At 38.1% G+C, this 24,784-nt stretch overlaps 2 protein-coding genes across 2 annotated transcripts; one reads left to right on the top strand and one right to left on the bottom strand.

The window, feature by feature from the left end:
- Positions 1-1,321: 1,321 nt before the first annotated feature.
- On the top strand, positions 1,322-7,509 carry hp (haptoglobin). Its single transcript, XM_075469197.1, has 4 exons — positions 1,322-1,335; positions 1,746-1,819; positions 5,476-5,753; positions 6,952-7,509. Exons 1-4 carry the CDS (start codon positions 1,322-1,324, stop codon positions 7,507-7,509), a joined length of 924 nt encoding a protein of 307 aa, XP_075325312.1.
- Positions 7,510-16,568: 9,059 nt separating this feature from the next.
- On the bottom strand, positions 16,569-20,737 carry sult5a1 (sulfotransferase family 5A, member 1). The gene is made up of 6 exons (XM_075469192.1): positions 20,599-20,737; positions 19,654-19,865; positions 17,973-18,099; positions 17,778-17,872; positions 17,105-17,285; positions 16,569-16,705 (listed from the first exon to the last, which is right to left on the bottom strand). The coding sequence occupies exons 1-6, from the start codon at positions 20,735-20,737 to the stop codon at positions 16,569-16,571; spliced, it is 891 nt and encodes a 296-aa protein (XP_075325307.1).
- Positions 20,738-24,784: the final 4,047 nt, after the last annotated feature.

Below are 24,784 nucleotides of genomic sequence, written 5' to 3'. Positions count from 1 at the left end.
TGTGTTTGTTCTCTGCTTGTCTGCTTCCAGGTGCTCCTGGTGGCTCTGAGGCTGGATTCCCCATAAAAGCCGTGGATTGTCTTCTTTTTTGTTTTTACAGGTGTAGCAGTTGGTTGTCTGATTTTTCATTGTTTTCTATGTTTGTCTCTTCCTATTTCTGTTCCTTTTTTTTTCTTTGCTCTCCCTCTTTCCCTGTCCCCCGGTTCAGCACTATCACATGTTAAGTATTGTAACAAAAATAAATAAATGAATAAGGAGTTGATGGGCACTAAGGGGAGCTTTACATTTATAAAGCTTCCTTTGGCATAGCAAATGTGTTTGGCATAAACGGTATTCAGATTACAATTCTGCTGCCATAATGCTGGACAGGACAAGGGGTTTAAAAAGAAAAGGGTAAACAATATAAACCAGGGATTTTAATGTTGCTGTACAGTCATTTTTGCATGTTACAGCATCATAACACTGTTGTTCTTTAACTTGACTGCAGTATCTTGGAAGGTAAACATCTCATCACAGAATCCCTTCTGTGTACCTTTTGTAAATGAATGCCCAGAGAAGCAAGGTCGGACTTTCCACTGTGCAGCACTTATCTGATGTGCTCCTGTCACAGTTAAAAATCCCAATGCCAGGAACCTAAAGAAATATTGTGAATTTCTTTTCCCTGGTGAAAACCCAGTGAGGCAATATGTGTCTTATTTTCTGTAACATCAAAGTAAACAGCACAGTGAGTTACACCACTACTTTAACAGCGTGAGCATTAGTCAGTTATATTTAGTCTTAGTAAACTATGATGCAAAGAGTGCAAGCTGTCCCACTGAGAAGAGATGACAAAACACAGACTGTTGACAGGGTTTAACTGGGAAAAACCCTTAATCCCACTATGATAAACATGGGGTCCACAACTAAGCAGAGCAGCTGAAATCACCACATAAACACTTAAAATCTTCCTAGATTTTTTTTTTTGGCCACATGATCAAAATAATTTTATATTTATATTTTATTTTACTGGCTAGGCTGAAATACCTTTATCATATGAGAAACCTGTGCTTTCAGGTGCAACATACTTTAAAAATACAGGAACCTCCCTCCCCCTTTTGTAGAAAAAGAACTCAACCACATTTATGGCATTACGAAAGTCTCCCAAACTATGAGTAATGACATTTTGCAATCCCACTGTTGATCTAAGATTTCGGGAATCAAGGTTTTTTTTTGTACTGGGCAGAAATTTCCAGATCAGAGGCCTTATTTCTCAGCAGATATAAATACTCCCAGCAGCAAATTCATGACACACTCAAGAGGAGCTTCGGGGCAGAACATGAACATGGTCAACATTCAGTAAGTTTGTCACGTTCAAATCTCTCTGAATTTATCTTCGTAAAAAATCTCTACCTCAGTACCAATTTTTTATACTTACAATGAAATCTTTAACTTGATTGCCTCATGATTAGAATCTGTTAAGCATGAAAGATCTGATCGAATATCGTTTTACAAAGCTATTTGTCCTGATTGAATCTTCCAGTAATGATCCTGTTTCTGTTACTGAGTAGCTGTAAATTAAACTCTTAATGATCAGACTTGATCATAAAGATCAAGTCCCTGTCTCTTTATTTACTGTCTATATTTTCTGTTTATATTTTCTCTCTTATGGGTCCATTTTTAACGACTCAGCTGATCCAGAAGAGCAGAAGTAGTTGTTTGAAACTAGTTTAACTAGTTTAACTAATTTAATCATTTATTGTTCAAAGGTATTCACTGGCTTTAGTCCTCTTGGCTGTGTCGGGCTGTTTGGCAGAGGAGCAGATGAGGGCCTCTGTGTCAGGTAGCATGCAAACATTTAATTTCACTCTTTTCCAGTTCAGTATTTCTATTCATTGTAAAGTGATCCAATGGGATATTTATACGTTAGTTTTATATTGGATGAGCATCCTGCATTAAAGAAAGCATGGCCATGTTAGCAGCCGAGTGTACCGACAGCTCATGACATGTAAGCTCATGACAGCCCATTTGCTGCCAGGAAAAATATGTTGCTATTTTATGTTTCTGAAAACTGAATAACACCTCAGCCAAATGAATGTTTCTAAAAACATGTGACACAGTGGCGGTTTGTAAGGAACATGCAAGTCATGTAAAGTACTGCGCAAAAGTCCTCAACCACCTCTGATTTATTTAAATATTGTCAGGAAAATGGGTGCAGTGATTAATAAAAGGCAAAAACAGAGTTTGTATCTTTCTGAAAAGCCTGAAAGTTAACATTTGGTATGACCACCTTCATTCTTCAGCACACCTTGATCGCTCTTAGACAAACTTTCTAAGTTGTACTCAGGAATATGACCAGGTACAAGGACTAAAGGGAAAATCAGTGAAAAAGCACAGAATAACTTTGAAAGAGCCTCAGAAGGCCAGGCAAACTATTGCTCGAGACCATTTAAGAACATTTCAAGAAAGTCTGGCTCATTGAAACCAAAATATGAAGAAAGGAGGGATATCTCCAGACTGTTGTACAGCAGTGTAAGGGCTGTAATTGACACAAAACCATGTTTTTTCCCTCTTAATCCTACTTTTTATTTCCAACATTAATCAGAATCTTTACTGAACCTGACCAAATGGCTTTGTTTCTTTTGTAACTATCTATTTAAAGATGTTAAAACATATATATACATCAGTAGAATGCAGAATGTAAGGGAATAAACATGTAATAAAGAATCCACAATGTGAGGGAAGGAACAACATAAAATCATTCAAACCCCTTCAATGCCATTCTATTATGACAAAATGATAGGATGAAAAATAAAAGATGCAAAACAGTAAGAGGGATGAGATAATCAGGCTGGAAGGTCCTCAGCTCTGCACAAAAGTAATTTATCAGGATGATAATTGGACTTGGTATATGGTGCTTGATGGAAATTGATTTATTTATTACTTCCAAATTACCCACTTGGATAGTTCATTTCAGGGCAATCTATCCAATAACCATTGAGATAATTGAGTCTGGACCTATTAGGTGATGCTGGCTCTGTCAAATTAACAGTGTATTAAGAAAGTGAATACAGTCAACACGGTCAGAATATTATCTTCCATATTTTTATCCCAAGCAGTCATGAGGTTTAAATTGCTTGCTTTTACTTTTAGCACCCTCTGGTTGAAAAAAACTATTTATAATACACCTCCTCAACGGCTTCGGTTCAGATTGATAACTTCTGCTTTCCTTTTGGATCTGAGTGCTCCTGTCAGATTTAGCTCTGACACTACAGGGCTGAAAAGGGAAGTTGTGTTCTTGTCTGATTCTGTTACAAAAACATAACAACAAAGCCAAATAATATGAATCCAGTGAGAGAAATGACTGAACCCACTGGAGGCATGTTAAGAATATGTGCTGATAAAAGAGGGATGGTTACTTTTACCATCACAATGAAGTGAGGAGCGATCCATTCATTTTCTATTCATGCAGTCTTGTAATGCATCAAGCTAATAAGAATTTTCATTATTTGAATTGCTTGTTGACATTATCAGTGTTGAATTCATTACTGAGCACTAACATGAAAATCCTTTTGGCAAATTAACGCTGCCAGAATGTGGAGTTACAAAAAGGATTAATAATCATGAGTACATATCCAAGACGTTGCTATCACTTTCAAGGGAGAGCCACTGGAAGCTTGACAGTCACACAAAGGAAAGCAAAGTGAATCAAAAGCACAGAGGAAAGGTTTCTTCTTTTCTACCTTGTGAATGAATTGGAGGCTCCTATTTTTGTCTCTTAGAACATGAAAGTGTAGCAATGGCTACACCTCTGAAGGTAAAAAAAAATCTATGGGTTTCCTGCAAACAAACATAGCTGAATGTGCTTTTATAGTCTGGAAGTTCATGTTGATGCAATAATGATATAACTCAGTCCGTCGGCAAGGGGAAAATGTAAACTAACAAAATGTCTGAATGATCATGGTTTTCAGCATTAGTTGTGTGTTTATGTGCTCCTTTTTTGATAAAATCAGCAGCTTGGTGGGAACAATAGTGTTACTCAGCTTTATGTGTAAGAATGTCCACGGCCAGGCGCATGACGAAATTTAGTTGAAATTACAGCAACTGTAAGCGCGTAGCTTGTGATAGTTTGCTTTGCAGTGCATTGGACTGCACTTATATTCACTGATTTACAATCAAATATGCTGAGAAGGTACCAGATCCTGACGCTTTTCTTGACAATGGATGATTTAACATGGCATGGCTGACAATACCAGCACATCACTGACAAGCTCACTTTATACACGAAAAATCTGCACGACAATAAATCAGATACCAATTAGATACATATGATTATGTTCTGTGTCGTTGCAAAAGACCAAGTCTCACAACAGGGGGTCAGAGTTTTTATTCTTTTGACAGTGGGTGCTTCGGAGACTTCATGTCACGGCCTGGTAACTAACCATCTGAAAATATGGACTCAAAAGCAAGACAGAGTGAGTCAAGGTAAAATAATTGGTAAGCGATGTTGGTGGAGAGCTGAAACCAAAAACAACAACAACAGCCAAGCATGATCGTGACACTTCAGTGCCTTTGGGAACTCAGTGAGCTTTTGACTGATCTGGATCCCCGATCCTCTTCTGCAATCAGAAAACAGCCGTGATCCGCTTTGAAAACTGAAGAACCTCCATCCATCTTTTGTGGTGGTTTGTTCAGTTATCGGCCTTGTCATTTCTGCAAAATGAACTGGGATGAGCACAGTTTATAAAATAAACACTTACAGAAACATCAAAGTTTGTTCTTATGCAAAAAGGATACATGCCCTCCTCCCAGAGATTAGAACAAATTCTAAATCAAGCGTGAAAGTCATCAAAGTACAGACAAACCTGGAGGTAGTCTGTACTTCAGTGGACACAAAATTGGGATCATCACCATAAAAGACTTTTCATTATGAAGTGGTACATAAAAGTCTTGTTTAGAATAAATAGGAACCATTCACAATTTCAACCATAATTATGAAACAATTTTATCCTTTTAAAAATTTTCTGTTCTCTGTCTTTTCTCTTTGTGGTTGTTTAAATCTCTCTATGGATTTATCACCAGATAATGGGGTTTCTCTTGGTCGTAATGTTATGAATTATTCTGGGCATCGTACATATAATTTCTATTTGTGGTCATTTTGAATCTCTTTATGGCTGTTTTGTATCTTTTTTGTGCTTCCTATATATTGTGCCTTTTACATCGCATTTTGGTAGTTTTGTGTCTCTATCTTGGATATCTATTTCTGTAATTATACTCGTGGTCCCCTGATTATTTGGGTCCATGTCTGTGCCAGGTAGGAACCTTTAGCTATCTGCAAATGCGGGCAATAGTAGCAAAAAGGAGCACCTGAAAGATATTAAGTGTATCCTGTCAGCAGAATATCTAAAATCCACTGAATGCAGTTGTTTAACAACATTATCCAATAAAATAACAGAAATAAGAAAATAATAAATTGATAAATACGTCTGTATCTCCCAGCCTCCGGATTGGCATCATTCCGTTCCAGGCGAATGGTTGGGGGGAAACTGGCTCCTCATGTACCCTGGCAGGCCATGGTCTACCTCTCTGATGGTGTGCTGGATGGAGGCTACGCGGGTGGTGCTCTTATCTCTGACAGATGGGTGTTGACAGCTGGAAGAAATCTCTTTGTGAGGAAAAGTCGACAGGACATTCAGGGAGAAGATCCTGTTATCCCTAAAGTGTACTTGGGTATCTCACAAAAGGCAGATGACTCCAAAGAGGTCGCTGTAGAGAAGGTGAGCAAAAAATGTCTCTAAATTAATAGATTTCTTTTTGTTTGATTATTACATTTGTCTGTTAACATCAGAACGTCTACAATCGATTCATTCATCTAGGTGGATTGTTTGTACCCTTAAATACGACCTGTAATGGTGTCATTTAAAGTACCGTCCCTACAAGCATCAGAGGCTAAATTCAACATTTTGGAGCGTTTCCAAGTTAGAGCAGACGTAATTCTCAAGTTTTTTCTTTCAAGAAGCCACAAAGTTCTGATCAGGGAGTAGGAAGGGTGGCGATGGATGATGTGGTAATGTGCGGCGTTTTTAATTGTTCATGTGCCCATGGCATGAGCTCAAGACCAACATATGACAAGGTTTTTTCACTGAGTTAGGTTCCTTCAAGAACAACACTTTACTATAACACTTTTGTCACCACCTGGTTAGGTTTAGGCAATAACATCACTTTGTTAGGGTTAGAAAAACATCGTGGTTAGGCCTAAAATACATTGTTTTTACTGCATGATCGTCACCCTCATGGATGCCATTTTGCAGCTTGTCTTTGTTACATGTAAACACAACACACCACAACAAAGCCTCCTGAATGGGTTTAGCTAAAAACCTTATAAAACACAACTACACGGCTAGAAAGCCATCATGATAGGAATAAAATACACTCGGACATCATTTTTTGATTTTCACATGTAGTCTGTCAAACGAATACTAAAAGTCATACATTCTACAAAACATAATCATGAGCAGTTTCAATCTGTGTGAATAAATGCCCCATAGAGATGTATTTTGGCAGTGCACAGTCTCATTAATAAAGATTCTGTCTCTGTCAGGCTGATGAAGCTAAAACATTTTGAGATTTCATTTTTGAGTAGCCAGCAAAGATCTGATTTAAACCTTGAGGGTGCGTGAAATGAATGGCATCCACCAGGGGTCAGGAAATCATAAATGAAAAAAAGAGAAGCATTATTTTTGACTTTCGTGAAATACTCGATACTTACATGTCTTCAGGCTCCTAAAACTTATTATGAAGAGAGAAATTAATCTTTGAATTGCTCACAGCTCATGCACCGTGTGACAAGAAGACAGGGAAAAAGCACTATTTGTTTTCAATGGTTGTAAATGTGAAAATAAGGAGGGCATTTTTTATTTATTTTTTACTTTTAATTAAAATAAAAAGATCAAAGACCCCATTCCTTTTCTGCAGGTGGTTCTCCATCCAGGTTTCCAGAATCAGTCTGACTGGGATAACGACCTTGCTCTGATCAAACTCAAACATCCTGTGGTTATGAGTGATAAAGTGACCCCCATCCCCCTACCAGAGAGAGGCCAGGACCTGGACAACACAGTGGGCGGATCAGGGGTTATCACTGGCTGGGGCTGGGGGGTCTTCCTCACCCCTGCTACCTCTCTTAAACACCTGGTACTCCCACTGGCCAGTCACTCTGACTGTAAAGCAGAATATGAGCGCATCCCGTTCACACCAGCAGTGGATGACAACATGTTCTGCACCGGATCCACGAAGTATGATGAAAACGTCTGTTTTGGTGATGCAGGAGGCGCTCTGGCTGTAAGAGACACTCAAACTGGGGATGTATATGCTGCAGGGATCCTTTCCTATGACAAATCCTGCAATAGGTACAAGTATGGAGTCCACATGAAGATTTCCTCATATTTGCCCTGGATCCACAGCATCATCAGGGGAGACACAGAGCAATCGTCTGCTCTGCGCTCTGCTGCGATGTCTAGGATGCACTCATGGTAGCCATGGAGCTTCGAGTTCTCTTGTTTTAACATTATAGAGCAATCAGAGCAATATCTTATATCAGGTTATGCTAATAATTGAATAACTGCTGTGTTGTGTTAATGAATGTTGTGTCTGACATGTGGCAAAGAATAAATAAACCTATGACATGAGTTCTACTTATCCAGTCTAGTATTTGCAATTCTTCTAGTTGTTTTGATATAAATATGTATCTGCTTTATTGTCTACAGAGCTACAGCTACTTACTGTCTTGTGTACACAGAAGCAAAAGATTGGTTCTTCAAAGTGTTGGACTTCAATGCTACATCTTTTCAGCTGGTATTTGGATGGGATACAGGTCGTTTAGGCCGCAGTCGTTTAGGCCCCCCTGCAGTCGTTTAGGCCAACAGAGGAGTCGTTTAGGCCAACAGAGGAGTCGTTTAGGCCACAGGGAGCAGTCGTTTAGGCCAGGCTACCTGAGCAGCTGAAATCTTTATTATTGTACATTCGTTATTATAAGATATGTCAGCTCTACTGGTCTGTCTGGGTAGCCTACATATCTATGGTAAATAAATAAACACCAAACAGTAAATAGAAATACATTTATATTAATATCAATCATCTGATATTCATTAGTGCTGCTTATCCATTAATCCTGTGGCATACACAGGTAAACAAAGTAATCTGCAGGCTAACAATAATACAAATTCGGTTAGCTTAACAATGCTAAATCGCGATCATGCTAACGAGCAGAAACGAACATTTTGTGCAAATACACACCAGGAGCAAGAAAACACTATCAGAAAGGTAAGTAACATGTACACATTCATTTCACATCAGTATGAACATAACTTACATCGTCAGTGACTGCCGCACCGGTGTAAACATGTCGAGTGGTGAACGTGAAGAAAGGAAGAGGAACTGCACAAACCGTCTTCAAAATAAAACGCCCACTTCAAATAATAACAAATGTACAATAATAAAGATTTCAGCTGCTCAGGTAGCCTGGCCTAAACGACTGCTCCCTGTGGCCTAAACGACTCCTCTGTCGGCCTAAACGACTGCGGCCTAAACGCCAATAGCCTAAATGACCTGCTCCCATTTGGATGTTTTACACTGAGACTTAACCAAATTTGAACCCTCTTATCTTTGAATTAAGACCAATATATTTTTGCACTTGATAACATCTTTTGGAAAGAGACAAGGTGTCATATAAGGAAATTGAACACCCTGCAGGAGATTTTATAAGTAAGAACCTGTGCCCAAAGTGTTACACATTTAACTTTGAAAAGAGAACTTGAAAGCTTCAAAGTCTCGATTAACATTTCGCCATGTGCAGTCAAAAGCTTGAAAGCAAAAGTTAACAATGGGCTGAAGATGACATAACTCACATTTTGTGGATCAAGTATTGCCTGCAGGAACACAACTTCAAAGATATTTTTGTCTGGCAGGTGTGTCCATTCTGCCATGAATCACAGACTGTCTCAACAGGAAATGTGCTGAAAAGTGGAATGATGACAGCTGCCTGTCCTGTCAATACAGTAGGATTAGAGAAGATAAGAAGGAAAGAAAAATCAAAGACAGACATAACCGATTTTATTCCTCTGGGTGTTTTTGAGTGTTTTGTGAGGACAAACAAGCTTGGGGCACAGATAGGCAGATGCTCTTTATCACTCTCATCTCAAATGTGTAAGTGAGTTATTTAATCTGTTAATAACGGCTCAGAGGATTCAGAAGATGGCTTCTGCAAATCAAACTGCTGCTGGCTTAAATTTCTAAAACTGTTGCAAAAGCTATCTATCATGATTCCCAGAAGGAAATCAGATTACTATCTCCTACATTTCTTTCATCACTCACCTTCGATAAGGGTTTTCTTTCATTTATGAAACTCCCCAATTAGAGCTTCATGTGTCAGATATACTATGAATAACTCGGTGTTGAATTCAAAGAAGAATTGAAGAAAACCTTGAATATATGTTAATGTGAACAGATATTGATTCATAGATTATCACATTTCTTAGAGGCATATGTCCAGATTACGTATTTCTTTAATATTTTTGAAGACAAAATTAAAATAGTGTGGTCACAACTATGATACAACTTCTTTGACAAATATCGCCCCTTGTAAATATTTTTGCAGCAACTGACTGCCAGCCCCTTTATACTAATATTTCATTGCTTATATCATTTGGCAGCAGTATTTTGTTGAAGTTGATCAAACTTGCACAACATTTAAGAGGATTTTTCCCATTCCTCCTCAGAATTGTTTCAGCCTTTTTCCTTCCTGTGTTTGATGTCTGGTGTGAGCAGTTTTCTTGTCATCATTCCTCAGTGTCTCTATCAAGTAAAAAAAATCTGGTCTCCAAAGGAGAAATTAGTTTCTCTGAAGTCATGTTGTAATAGATAAACTTCAAAGTTGGAGGTCTTAGAGTACTTCAGCAGGCTATCTTGTGAGACACCTTGCTTAACCTGGTAATGAATTGTCCTCTTCATGATCCCAAACTGTTCAGACCCTGCAGCATCACATCATGCTTTTCCCTGTGTTGTTCCTCATAAATGATGTGTTCATGTTGGAGTACAGCTCACTTTTAACTCTCACTTCAACCTTCAGTTCTTAAGTGCAGTTCATGCACCATGATTTTTCTATGGAGACATGAATAGAGATATAAACCACCACCTGTGGTTCATTTCAACCTCTGGCTCCACTCCTTTCTTTTTTTTTCCAATTTAAACCTTATCAGGCATTCTGCATTGTGCTTCTGTGGTCGTTATAAATAGATAATTTGATCCCTGTTGGTTGCGTATTGAGGTCTTCTCATGATTGGGCTTGCTTCACAAAGACAGCGTCACACCCCACCTTCCTAAGCAGTTTTTGTTCGGTAAATGTTGCGTGGTAAGCTGCTGCTGTAGGGAAGTTTAGTTTGGTGGAAAGTGATATCCATGTGAATTGCAGGGCACAGGATTTCCAGGCAAAACATTGATGTGATAAGATGAGCAGTTTCACTAACTTATGAAAGGAGATTGATTATTTGTCCAGTCTCTATTACCCTTGGTTTATAACGTAGCATGTCTTTTGAACATTCTGGATGAGCTCACACCAAATATGAGCTCCACAAGAGATCCACAAGAATCATGTATAAACTGTTCCACTTAAGTTTTTTATAAATATGAAAACAATATCACTGAGCAAATGGTAGATACTGATATTTCTCAAATATGTCTCAAAACACCAACTGAAGGAGGATATTTTCAGATCAAAACATAGATGAGCAGAAGCAGGCAAGAGAACGTTGAACGCATGTTCTTAACTTAGTTGTCTGTCGTTTCCTTACCATGTGTTCATTCAAAAAGGTTTTAACTTGTCCATAAAGTACCTCATGAGAGGGCTCTTATCTGACATGCTACCAATCTTAGACAAAAGGAGAAAACAAAGTGTTTTTTGAGACAAACTGTCTCTTCGACTGCTTGGTGAATTGTGTCCAGAATCATTTAGTGTGTTGACCTTTTTTATCTGAAGTAAAAACCGAGAGAAGTACTTCTTTAGCAGATCTGCAGCAGGGTGCAGGGGGTTCTCCTCTATGGCTTCTGAAATATTAATACTGCTGTCAGAGACCATTACCTTCTACTAGTGTCAGAGTGTACTCTCTGTGGCTCCATCACTCCACGGAGCAATGACTGAGATCACAACACCAGCAGCCTCGTGATACATTTTTTGTATGTACATGTAGGACTAAATGTGCTTGTTCTAAATGTTGAATTCAGACAGATGTTTTTTGGTCACAATGAGTTTTTTTTTTCTTAACTTGCACTGCATCCACACATGGAATCAGCCATGCGTTATCTGGAAATATTGTATCCCTCATCGACCTGTGCATCATGCACATTACAAGCTGGCTATTTTCCAAATAATGCTGTGAAAAGGTTTCTCGTGGCTGAACTTGACATTTAGATTTGAAAGCTCTTTATAGTGCATGTGTGTCATCGGGGACATGAAACTACAAACTGCAGAATCAGATAGTGAAATTTGATATTGTCAGAGTTGTACGAGGCGATAGCGATGTGTGACTTAATCTCGGTCTTGTATGGTGCAGTATAACATTGTAATTTGAAAAAGATCAAATATTAGTTTATGATGATTCATTTTAGCATTATGGTTTTAAAGCTGGTTATTCAATAAGACAATAAGTGTTCTGCGTTCATTTGGGTAATTTGGCCTCACAGCAAACAGAAGCTGAGTGTTTAGATGAACGTTTTGACAAGGTGAATCATCACATAAAAATGGGCATTTGAAACAGAAATGATCTGGATAAATAGTATCCTCTCAGCCTGTGAGCTCAGCTGCCAGGTTACAGTCTCTGTAATCATGTGCAACTTGGAAACTGATACTTGTTTTCATGTCGACCTTCATATTTCCTGTTCTTTTTTTGGCCGTTTTCCACAATTTGGCAAAGAAGGATTTACTTTTTTGATATTATTATTAATCATAGATAGGCTTTATTTATCATAGCAATAATTGCCTGTCATAAAAAAAATACTTCCTTTGAAATATTACACAGATATAATCAACTACAAAAGAATGCCACAAGAGGGCGGATTTCTGCTGGTATTTTAATTGCAGACCTTGAAGGACACCAAAGAGATACTCGTATTTTTTTTCATCTTACTCTCCTCAAAACCCAGCTTTTTGCAAATTGACAAGAGGCGTAAGTTACTTAGGAACAACTGTCTTACCATGTGAATACAGATTTATTGGACATTTTTTTTTAAATGCTTTATTTCTATCTCTGAACACTTAAAGCCATTGAGGGGCTGTTTGCACATGCACTGGCACCCTTGCTATGCTACTAGAAGTTTCCACTGCTTGTTAAATAGAAACGCAATGCATAATTCTTACATTTCTGAAGATTTATTACTCATCAAATGTGGTCTTCAGTCTTTCCGCAAGCATCCACATGATTATCCATAAATCCCTCTTTTCTTTTTCCACAGCAGAACTAAACACATGACATCAGGTAGCGGTTGAAAACCTGTGCTCTTCCACGCATCAACACCTGTCACTTGAATAAAAGTTCCCCCCTAAGGTTATATCAATTAACTCAAATGTGACACCAATTGGACCAATTTAGCATGTTACAATATTATAAAAATGGCTCCTACAGCCACTACATATCAGATAAATACTGTAAATCCACATTTCTTACAATCTTCTTCAGCACTCACAGTGTACCATATGGTAATCATGAGTAAGCTGCATGTTGCTGGCATTAAATTAAAAATGAGCTTATGATTTCCAGCATTAACAACAAAACTCCTCTGTCAACATTTGATATGTAGTCTCTGATTATTGTCTCTGAGCATTTAAATAGTTTTCAAATAATCCCACCTTGCAATCTATGTTCATTGCTATGGTGCAGGGGGGGACTAAGACATGAGGAGAGGAGCTGTGTGGTGAAATCAAGTGTGTGCAAACTGGGAAATGAGATATAGGGATGAATGCAGGACTCTGATTTCCCTGATTAATCACCTTTGAATAGTTTGGCTTTTGTTAAATCAATTATACATATAAAAGCTTGTATTAATTTTGTGTATACATGTTTTGCTCATTTGTAAATTTGCTCTTAGTGTGAGAGCTATTCACTCTGAGTAACTTTGTAAGGTGTGGCAATTTGTTGAGGAAGAGGTGACAGAGAGGGGGACAGGTTGGGTTCTGATAGTGATGGTGATTCTGAGGTTTACTGAAACCTGTGTGGTCATCAAGCCTACTGCTGGTGAACTTTGTAAATCTATAATCCCAAATGTAATCAAAGTTTTGGAAGATTGCTATCTATAAGATTGCTACCTTGCTTTTGTTATCTATATTTTCTTTTTCCACATGCAGTGGATTTCAACGCCACTGGTTTTCTTCCCGTTTGGAGGGCTCATCAACATCAAACCTCCAAACTTATATACTGAATTGTTAAAACAGGCTTTTGTCAGTTACAACTCTCCGTCGAGGTAAAGCCCTATATCACTACCAAAGATTTTGAAAAATTAATTTGTTCCTTTATACCCTCTAGGCTAGATTTTTGCAAAATTTTGCATACAAATCCACGACTGATTTAGAAATTCACCCAGATACTGTACCTTCTGTGCAGCCTAAGTGCCTACTCAGAGAGGAGAAGGACGATGGGCTACGGGGCAATAAATGCCATGCAAATGCCAAGACTGTCACACCTCCTCCTGTCCAGGGTACAACCACCTGCTACGACTCCCCTCAGAGCTCCTGGTCTCATTACCAGCCTCTTAATAGAGGGGGGGAGACACTTGTGACTCAGATGTTTATCACAAGTTTTTATTTATTATATTTCTGTTAGTACAGTAAATACTGGCTGGAGTACATCCCCTGTCCCCTGACAAAAATAAATTATTTAGAAAATATGTAATTACATGAAAATGAATGTGAAAAAAAAACTTCTGTGATTTATACATCCAGATTTTAGACATCAAAGTCTATATCAGTGCATGAGTGAACCGAGGATTAAAAAAAAGATCTTATTGTGGCTTCAGATAGCAGATTTTTTCCCCCTGTCTCATTAAAGTCTTTTTAAGAAGACTCTTGCGGTATGAGAGCAGTCATTCTTTAATTTCTTTGCTGTCATTCCAACATCATGAAAGACAACATTAGTGAGAAGTTTGAAGTGCACACAATCTTCTTGGGCAGTATCTTCTAATGGGTTGTCATGTTGCCATATAGCATCAAGACAGAAAAGGTCACCATGCTTTCAGCAGCAGCTCTTCAGAGATGCACCTCTCCTTCCCCTCTAACTACAGCAGAAGGACTGAAGTTTTTATGTGTGAAATAACTGCATAGGACAGACAATCATCACCATCTGCACATGGATTTACAGATCGTCTGAGGTACAAGCATCTTGTGAAACAAGGACGAGGTACAGCACCTTATTGTGTTGTCATACAGCAGATTTTTTGTGCTGCAGAACTCTCTTACGTGTGAAAAAATTGAAGGCAAGAAGAAAGAGAACTTACCATTTAACCTCCAGTAAAACATAGCGGAGGTTTTTTTGTGCTGTGCGGCTGCTCTGGTAATAGGGGCCTTGAATGTATAAAAGGCCTGATGACATCAAAAGGCTACTAATGCAGTAAAGCCAAATGTGTTGCTTTGGTAGACTGAAGACTAAGTTGAGCTATTGCAAATTAATCTAAAGTCTAATGGACGGTCAGTGGGCTCTATTACTTTGGCCGACAGACAAGTGGTCACAGTACAAGGTGGGAGCCCTTTTGCTCATCTCCACATGGGGTTGAAGCCCATTGGGCTGAGAAAACCGAAAATACATTACTTACTACATACATTACTTAGAAAAGTCTAAACAATTGCGCCAGAAAACTAGAATCAAGGGGAAGGTTCTTTCAACAGGACAACAAACCCATCTGGTTGCATTCTGCAATTTGTGCCACTGGATCACTCTACATCTTACATCTTCTTTAAAAAAAAAAACTTGAACACAGCAGATGCAAAAAGATTCTGATGGTCCCAAGAAACGTTTGAAGGCTGTTTAACGTTTACAAGTTCTGCTCCTGAATAGAAATGAAGGAGGCCGTGTTCATCTGGTGTTACATTGAGTGCTTGTAGTTTTTTTTCTTAAGAACTTTGGACTTTTTATTGAATATTCAAATTATACAAAAAAGAAAAAAAAACAACAACCCTATTCTTGGACAATCCGTGGTTTTGTTTGAACCTTTGTGACATGAGATAATTAACAGATGGCAGCTTTGCCCTTCAACTCCCTTCCCCTTAAGCTGACTCTGTGAGGCCTGAGAAGTGTAAAGACACTTCTCAAATGGCTAAAACTTGTGAGTACGCATACACAACAAAAAGCTCGGAAGCTACAATAATGAGTATACACGTGTTTATAAGAAGGCGATATAACAGGATGTTGGAGGGAGACTTTGTCAACTTGATTGATAATGACAAATTCAAGAGCAATCAAACTAATTGCAGAAGTTGCTTTGTGTTAAAACCTGTCAGTTTCTCTCCATTTCTTTAATCAACCTTACATCTTGACTTTTTAAAAGCATCATAGCCAAGACAACAATTTGTGTTTGATGTGAAAATCAATTTTGATGTGTATAATCTCTGCATTTATTGTTAATAACTATGTATGAGTCAACAAACAGTGGTAGAGGACAGAGGTTTTGCTATCTGAATTAACCTTTACATACAGTATGTATCCATTGAAACAGCTGTGTTTCCAGCAAGTTTGCAAATTGAACCATATTACTATAGCAATGCAACACTTACAAAACTCAACTTCGGTTGCCTGTTTGACCTAAAACAACTACTTCATACTTTTTTATGTAATTTTAGGGCCAGTTTGTGCTCCTTCAAGGTTTTTCAGCCTTTACAAAAAACTATTACTCTGACAAATCTTTTAATTTTCATTGTTCAAGGACGCGACATTCATCTTAACTTCAGGGTTTTGGTTCAGCTGTCTCTATTTAATTTCTGTCTGCTTGAAAAATTGACAGTTGATCAAACAGTTCCAACAAAATTTCTTCCAACACTTTCCTTTGGATGCGTGAAGTGACAAGACACACAAGAACGGCTCAGGCCTCTGGACATAAAGCTTTTTATGAAAAACCTTTAACCTGTCCTTCTCCTTCTGCTCATTGTTGTAGTGTTGACATAACTGACAGTTCCTTTGCTTGTAATTCACATTACAGAAATGCGAAGTTCCCCTTGTGCTAAACAAAAGTAGCTAATGACAAAAAACTGTATTCAGGAGGATTCAACTGATCTGAGATTTATTCATCAAAATGCTGAATGCTTCGTTGTGTGTTTCCCATATTGAGAAAACAAGACAACAGTATACAGAGAAAAGTTATCGTCGTGATTACATTTTACCATGATCTTTTGAAAAAGACTTCAGTCCTGAAATGACTGAATATTAGTTGGACTGGAATAAAAAAAGACAATAAAGAAAAGATTCATTTGAAAAAAAAACTACAGTGTCATCAAACTCTGAAAGGATGCAGCATGACTTCTTATTGAATTTTCAGAGTTCCATTGTCCTCTGTCGGCCATGTTAAACGGGCTGGTCCTCGTGCTTTTGCCTCTCCCACACAAACTCTAAAGTGTAGTCCTGCATCTTGGACCTGTAGATGCTTTCAAAATACTGGTTCTGCTCCTTTGTGAAAATGCTTTTCCAGTCCCCAATCTGACCTGCAAACAAAACCACAGGGTGCGAAGACAAAATGATGATATCATAAACGAAAGGTCAAACAGGGGGATTATCTGAAAGGATGCAAAACTGAGGAACAAAAAAAGAAAAAAGCACGTTAACAGTACATATTCTGTGTGAGTCAACTTGATGTTATGCATCAAAAAACTGAAGGATTTCCAGAGAAGACACAACATTGGCTGCACTTAACAGAACAAAGAGTAAAAGGAGGGAGGAAAACTTTTGCGACCACATTTTGTTTTGTATTTTGACCCCTCTCAGAGGAATCTTTGGAGTCCACAGGGTGACCTGAACCCAGCTTTAGAACACTTAAAAGTGATAAACCTGATGATGATTTGCAAATTTTGTGTATAAATGTAAGTGGACTGAAAAGAACCCACCTTTCCTCATGAAGGAGCCCTTGCTATAATCCATTATCTCATCGGGGATGAGAGAGTAGTTGACCATCTTGTTGTTTTTCATGCTGTTGAAGCTGCAGTGTTTCACACAGCTGCTGACCTCATCTTCCAGCAGTGGATACTGCAGTAAAGAACTCACATTCTTTATGGTGCCATGTAGATCCTGACAGTACAGTGTAGGAAGAAAAGAAAAGTCATTACGAAATCACTTTTTGATTGCGTCTCCAGCTGTTTAACTTGTGACATGTTTCACATAGTTTTAGTGTGTCTTGGTGGTCATTTTGGGTTCAAAATGTGTGTTTCTGTAATCATTTATGTCTGATTTTGTTATTTCTGCAGTGATTTTGACTTAACTCTTAATTTTGATCAATTTGCATCTCTTTGTGAGCTAACTGCTGCATCTCCTTGTGGTCATTTTGCGTCATGTTAATGATAGGTTAATGTCTCGTCTTGTTTGGTTTATTTAGCATCTGTTCATTTTATCTATGCGGACATCTTATGGTTATTCAGTTACATCTCTTTCGCATCTCATGTTAGCTGTTTGTGTCTCCTTCTGGGAAATGTTTTGGGCATAAGACTATCCCCCCCCCACTCCCTCCAAGGGGCCTGTGTCCCGTTGGTTTAATTCAAGAGTGTTTAACAACTTCTCCTTTACCATTGACATCTCTTCGTAGGTAATGTGAAGCAGGTTGAGAGCTGCTGCCTGACTGGTCCAGCCTTTGATATGCTCAAACCAAGAGCCGTAGTGCACTGAGAACAATAAGTGGGGAAAAGATTTTGTATTCGGTCAGATTGTGGCTTTTGGTAACACAATAAGCAAGAGAGAAAAAAATCCCTTGAGTCAACTTACGCGTGCCATCCAGGAATCGATTTAAAAACTCTGGAAATGAGCCAGTTTCAGGAAAGAAGTTAGCCATTTTGTGGAAGTGGTAAAAGGACACCACAACATCTTTTGGGTTTCTGCTCACATAGATGACCTGTGGGAAGGCATAGAGGAGAACTATCAGCACATTTGGACTACAGTACCACTGACAGCACTGAAAGTGACTGCATAGATCTTTAAGGCTTATAATGACATTTGGACGCTTTATTTTAATATGATATACACAATACAACCACTTCCATGTAATCAATAAGTAGGTTACAACTTGATTTAACGATTTGTATATCTTAAAACTCTAAGAAGTGAACATATCCCTCATGGTCGTTTGATTGTTGAGACTGTCCTCCTTCAAAAAATCGGTCCATGTGGCCTGTGTTCATCCAGGCAGACACTGACGATAATTCATTTTAAAGAATATGCAACCTCTAGTGCAGTCTTGAGGGAACTAAAATGTTTTTTGTAAAAGTGTTCTTTGCTCCAACCATGATTGTTTTCTAACCCAACCCAGGTTGTTTTGATTCCTAATTCTAACAAAGTGATATTACATTGTAAAGCCAACACAGTTTTTCAAAAAGTGCCGTGTTTAAGTTGACGGTTGCCTTGTGAAAAGACCATAATTTGAAATATAACCACAACTGTTTCCTAAAAAGAACCAAGTAATGTTATTGCTTAATCCTGACCAAAGCCAGCCTGAAATCATCTCAGTTGGAGGACTTGTTTTCTCCAGTCAGAACAGTCCTTGTGCTGCTGGCTCTGTTTCTTCTTTTCTATCTTTTTTTTTTCTTAACTTGCCTCATGTGCACTGTTTGTGTCTGTTTTTTACATTTTCAACGGCTGAAACAAGTTTCTTTCCCCATGAGCTTTGTGTGTTTTTTGTATTAGTACAAGTTTCAGTTTTTTCTTGTATCATGTATAAAAACATCCAAAACTCTACATTGGATAAAACAAGCTTCAAGAATTCTAAAAACATTTTCTGATTAATCCCATTGATCATTTTCTGATTTATTCCATGAATAAGAAAACATAGTCAGGACAGAAAAAGAAGCTAGTTGTTATCACGAGACAAAAAAAGCTTTAGGAATAAACCACTCTGTGCTAAATGCCTTTTAGAGGGTTGCAAGGAATAAAACGCAAATATTAAATTTGAGACTTCTGACTAACAGTAAGAGCCGGGGAAAAAAAAAAAATTTAGATAAAAAAAAACGGACTTTAAAGTTGAGTATTGTAAAATCAATTTTCACTTCAGAAAATAAAACAGATAACTTGTTGCAAAACCTCTCCAGTTAATTCTCTAGACAAAATGTTTTGTATTACAAACTCTCTAACTCTCTGAAATGTTAATGCTTACAAAGACAGCAACTTTTGTGTGTGGTGTGTCTTATTATATGTCTTCCCTTAATTCTTCTTGGCCATAGCTGTAGGTTTTCTTGACCGCACACACGTGGAGAACAGACGCCGTGGAACAGAAAGCCACAGAGAACAGGTATGTGTTCATCAACCTCTATCAAACTTAGTTGGAATAGAGTTGTTGCAATAACACAATGTCAAATCAAGTCATTTTCTTTTTTTCCATTTTCTTTCCCACCAGAAAAGCACCACCGAGTACTTATAGAACAACAATGGTGAGATAAATGAATCTAAATCGGACCCTGGCCTTGGAGCCCTGGAGGGCGGGTCCCAGCAGGTGATGAGGCAGGTGTGTGGTGAGGAGTCTTGGTGTGGTGGATGAGGCTTTCAGCATTTCAGCACAATAATACTGCTCCAACCAGGGCGCTCGGGTCCAGTTTGGTACAGTCTGGGACACGTGTGGGTCCCCTCTATTGGTTACCATAGTCACAATTTCTTGCATCCACGTGGTGCCTGTTGAGAGAAATGAAAGAGGTGTTTGACCTTACTCCTAATAGTCCCAATCTATAACAGCAGTACAATAATACTTAGTTTGAAGACCCAGACTGCAGTAGTACCCTGTAGTACCCAGACCCAGACTCAACACTAGTAATTATAGTGTTTCCCTTCAACTGAGCAAGCCCTGAATAAGAAAAATAAAGCCAGATTTTCATTAATTCTCTGTAATATTACACTTTGTTTTCAGCTTTAGTCTAACATCCCTTCAACTCAGATTTATTTCCGTGAGAGGCGACCCTTGATTTTCCCTATCGAATCACCAGACAACTGTTTGAAATACATAGCCTTGCCAACAAACATGTGTTTCTTGAGTTTTAGGAGTGGAGCACAGCCCATTCCTTAACCAATCAAGCAGATGCTTTGCTGAAATAAACATATGCTGTGTCTGTTTAACATCTTCCTGTCATGGAGAAAGCAAATGTTTTCACACACATATAAACTGTAGAGCGCCTGTCGCACCATCACAGAGACCAACTACCCCAAAACAAAATGTCTGCATTTCACAAACGTTGGAGAAAATAAAATCTTCTTTAAAGGTGAATGTGTCATCATGTAAATACAATAATGCACTCTTAAATTAGTTTTAACATGCAAGTTACTGTAAGCTCATGTTGTTTGTTCCATTAAACTTTAAGGTGTAGCAGGCCAGGTGCAGTGTACCCTGACCTCCTATGCCGTCTCCTCTTACCTGACTTAGGATACGACACAATGAGGATGTCCGTATCTTGAAACTGACATTTGAGAGCAAGTTGTAAGGAATCCTGTGTGTGCAGGTGTCCGGGAAATGAAATGCCATGAAAAATCTCTGTGACATCCAACCTGGCCATATCTGACCTTAATTATCTATTTGCAGATCGTGGTCGTTTTCCCCAAAGCTCTTTCAGCTCCTCTCTCTATCTCTGCTTTGTCTGTCTGAGCGTCTTTATCTGTGAGAAAGGCCAAATGATGGCAACAAAGAATGTGCAGGAATCAGAATGAGGAAATGCAAATATAACTCCACAAGTGGGCGTCAGCCAGTTGATGCTTCTTGGACCACCTCCCTAAAAGGACATATTCACATTTATATTTTGACAAGAAATAAGAGATCATTTACAAACGAAAGTCTGTAAAGTCTGTATTACGTAGATATGACTCGAATTACTAATAAAAAGTTTGAAAAAGAAGAATAAAAAGAATTCACTGGATAAACTTCAGAGAGCACACACATGCCTGTGTCTCACAGTTGATGGTGCGTGTTACCTGACCATGAGTTGTAGGAAACTGTGTGTAGGCCTACAAGACTGGATTATGTCACGGCACAGATCTGGGGGGAAAGATCAAAAGAATTCTGATACAAGAAAATTACTATCGAAGTACCCATTCGAGGTGGCCTCCATTCTCAAATGGGAGAAGTTTTAAGTGCTAACAAACTTTCTATATCTGACTGCTCAATTTAGAAACATGTACAACCTTTATACCATGATAGACTTGATCACATTTCACAACCAATTGGGTACGGGGGTTCACTTCATTCCCGTCTGTACAGTTATTTATAGTTATGGTATCATCATACTATGGTGAAATTTTTGTCTGACAGAGACTAGCAGAGTAGTCAGGAAATGACAAATGCTGAATATATATGGCAGTCCAGAAGTGGTAAAAACCACTTCTATAGAATTGTTTTCAATCTGTACATAAATCAACCTTTTCCACAGATATCATCGATTTAGCTGTGCACTGTGCCAAAAATGTGCAATAATCAACCATATTTTGTAAATGTGTTTTAACGTTTGCATGAAACACAGTCATGGTCACACGATTCTTGTGCAAGTCACTCTGACAGTAAACTCGATGTAATGTGCTGGAAAGTTTTGATAGCAGCCTTGAAGATAAAGCGGTGTAGCTGATTGGGGTAGTAAAAACACTCACAAGGGAGACGTAATGGGCATCATATCAGCTGTTATGTATGTTATAGTCGAAATAAATTAAGCTTTAGGTGTACAATAAGTAGATAATTGAAATCTAAAAGTTTTTACAATGACACAACGGTCTCCACCTCAGAACTATCTTCCGATGACTTCACTCTTACTGTCATGTGGTGTAATGCCTAGTGTGTCTCATATCAAGACTTTGAACCGTAAACACTTTGGCATATTTTGGATAGTTGTTTTGATATCAGCTTCAGTGCCTCTCAAAAAATTGTCCCAAAGTTAATAAATCTCAACTTTTAGCATGTGTCCGCACTTTCAATCTCTGGCTCATTTATCTTCTTTTTAATAGCCTTATATCTAAAACTACATATTATCAACTATTCCTATGGAAAAAAAGGGATAAATGGAGTCTACCAACACAATGTAAAATGCTTTCATTTTCCCCCTGCACACATTATATCCACAGTAAAAGAAACTGTAGGGCTGAAAACAAGTTTACAGATAGTAAGCCATTTTAATTCTTTTTTTACTTAAAGATATTATTTTTTTTACAATGTTAGCAGCTTGACAAATATGCCTGTACACTTTGTCCAGAAAGCGACACATGCTAAATAAGCAACTTGTTGGACAAACCGCTGCAAGCATTTTGCACTCACTTTTCTTCATTACCTCTACAGAGAAGCTGCTGCTTGACCGTGACTGGGAGCTGCGTATGTCTACTAAATTTCTCATTTAGCATGAAATTACAGAAAAAACATCAAAAGAAACATTTACACTAAGCCAAATCTGAAGGACCATTTGAGAATCTACATTGCTTTGAAAGGGTACTAACTGTAAATGTGACTGGAAAAAAAAGGAAAGCTAAATTTGAATGGTCATGATTCAAATAAATACAGCTGCCATTTTTTTCTTCACTAATGAAATTGGTAAGTTTAGGCTATTCTTTTTACAACTGAATTGACATTTTTACAGTAACCTATATCCCTCAGCCTTATAATTTAATACAAACAAAATGAGTAACAGTAATGGCAGAAGACGTAATGTATGTTTCACGGCATTAACTGTTAGACTTGCTAAAAATTTTATTGCAAATATGAATAAATCAGAAGATTAGAGGGTTTAGCATTGAAGAGTGTAGAAGATGCCTACAATCTTTGTGTGTGTCTGTTAGCCAAAGAAAGATTGCCAGTGTTTGTAAATCTCTGAGGAACTGGAATCAATGTTTGAATAGGACAAGAGGTCGTGGATTTTTCTCATCACATATACAGTTTTTTTTTTCATTCCATAGAGCAGGGGTCTTAAACATTTTTCAGGGCAGGGACCCCCAAACTAATGGAGAGTTGGAGCAGGGACCCCCCTACTATTTATATGGCATACAATTGTGTTTTATATTTAACGGGGCCTAGTGCCGTGTATAAACATAGCTACTCTGTTATTGTACATTCAATACTAAGCTATTCAAATAATACACAGGTTAATATATTCATGTTTTTATTTTAAACATGTGCAAGGTGCCACTGCCATTTATAAACAAACATCTTGCATACAACACTGAGCTATTCAAATAATCCACAGATTTTATCTTTAAACATGCATGTAGATGGGACAATGAATCCTCAAAGTATCTGTGGATGGCACATGTTTGCACACAATTTGTGAGAAAAAACTGTTTGAAAAAAAAAAAAAAAGTTAAAAATCGTCTAATCAACCAAAGATTTCGCGACCCCCCTGCAGTACCTCCGCGGACCCCCTGTTGAAGACCTCTGCCATAGAGGACATGAGCAGTAATGGTGTCAGACATAGATGTGTTTAAATACAGCAACCGCAGATGATTTTAAATTTGCAGTATTATTATCCACTTAAACATAACAGGCAAAAATGGCTACGGTGACATTTAACTTCACGTTGTCATGTGAAATGTGTTGACAGTTGCTTCTTTGTACACTCGTCGCAGTGAAGGCAACATTATAATGCTCGATGCCACGCTCAGCTGTGCTGTTGACTGCTTACTTTGTTCATAGCGCCTTTCTGCACAAGCTGTAGAAAATGGTAAAAAAAAAAAAAATCAAAAATGTTCTGTGTGTTTGTAACTACACTATTAATATTTTTAACAGGCTCAGGCTGCACTCGTAATGTTGTCTGACAGAATATTCCCCCCTGAAATTTATGTGACAATTTTAAATAGAATAGAAATAGAATAGAAGAATAGAAAAATGCTTTATGTATCCCCCAATGGGGGAAATTCAAAAAAAGGGACATTCATAAACATACATCCTTTATGTTTTAGGTCTTTCAATTTAATAAGGCTTAGCAAATTCTTAAATCAATTCAAAAGTTTGAGATTGGATGAGGAAATCTTTTTACCCTATAAAACTGTAACTTTGCATAACTGCTTTCTGTTGACTGGGTACATAGTTAAACTCTTCTCAAATTGCAGTGTTGGGGCTGCACGGTGTTGTGTTTAGCACTGTCTCACTGCAAGAAGATTCCCAGTTTGATTCTTGGCTGGGGTCTTTGCCTTTGTCTTTGTTTGTGTGGAGTTTCTATGCTCTCCTCATGCTGGCGTGGGTTCTCTCTTGAGTATTTCGGTTTCCTCTCATAGTCCTCCCTTTTGCACTGTTGCCGCTGAGTTCCACCCCCAAACCGTTAAATTGGAGAGTCATTGAAGTAAATTACTGTGTTGCTTTATGGTTTAAACCATTTTCCGGGTTGTGCATGGCAATATCAGCCGTGGAGTTTCAACAGGCATATTATACATTAACCAAGGTGACAATGTTTAAGCTACTGTGCTACAGTTCTGACAGCTGAGGTTTTAACAAAAAACAGGACAGTCAGGACAGAGGAGGAGCATAAGCTGATCTTGAAAAGTATCATTGTACTGAAAGGATTGAAAACTGGATGAGAATCTGCACAGATCCTGCACAGAAATTAAAGACAGTCAACTGAGAAAGAGACTCCTGTTTA

This window comes from Odontesthes bonariensis, chromosome 1 (assembly GCF_027942865.1).
Source record: "Odontesthes bonariensis isolate fOdoBon6 chromosome 1, fOdoBon6.hap1, whole genome shotgun sequence".
In the NCBI taxonomy this organism is placed as follows: domain Eukaryota; kingdom Metazoa; phylum Chordata; class Actinopteri; order Atheriniformes; family Atherinopsidae; genus Odontesthes; species Odontesthes bonariensis.
Note: the sequence above shows the minus strand (reverse complement) of the source record. Positions and strands in the feature narration are given on the sequence as shown.

Coding starts and splice junctions, on each gene's coding strand:
- hp (XM_075469197.1), top strand. Junction 1,820..5,475: donor GATGAGGGCCTCTGTGTCAG/GTAGCATGCAAA, acceptor TGTATCTCCCAG/CCTCCGGATTGGCATCATTC. Junction 5,754..6,951: donor AAGAGGTCGCTGTAGAGAAG/GTGAGCAAAAAA, acceptor CCTTTTCTGCAG/GTGGTTCTCCATCCAGGTTT.
- sult5a1 (XM_075469192.1), bottom strand. CDS start 20,737: ATGGCCAGGTTGGATGTCACAGAGATTTTTCATGGCATTTCATTTCCC. Junction 17,873..17,972: donor TCGATTCCTGGATGGCACGC/GTAAGTTGACTC, acceptor TATTGTTCTCAG/TGCACTACGGCTCTTGGTTT. Junction 16,706..17,104: donor GGGCTCCTTCATGAGGAAAG/GTGGGTTCTTTT, acceptor TTTTGTTTGCAG/GTCAGATTGGGGACTGGAAA.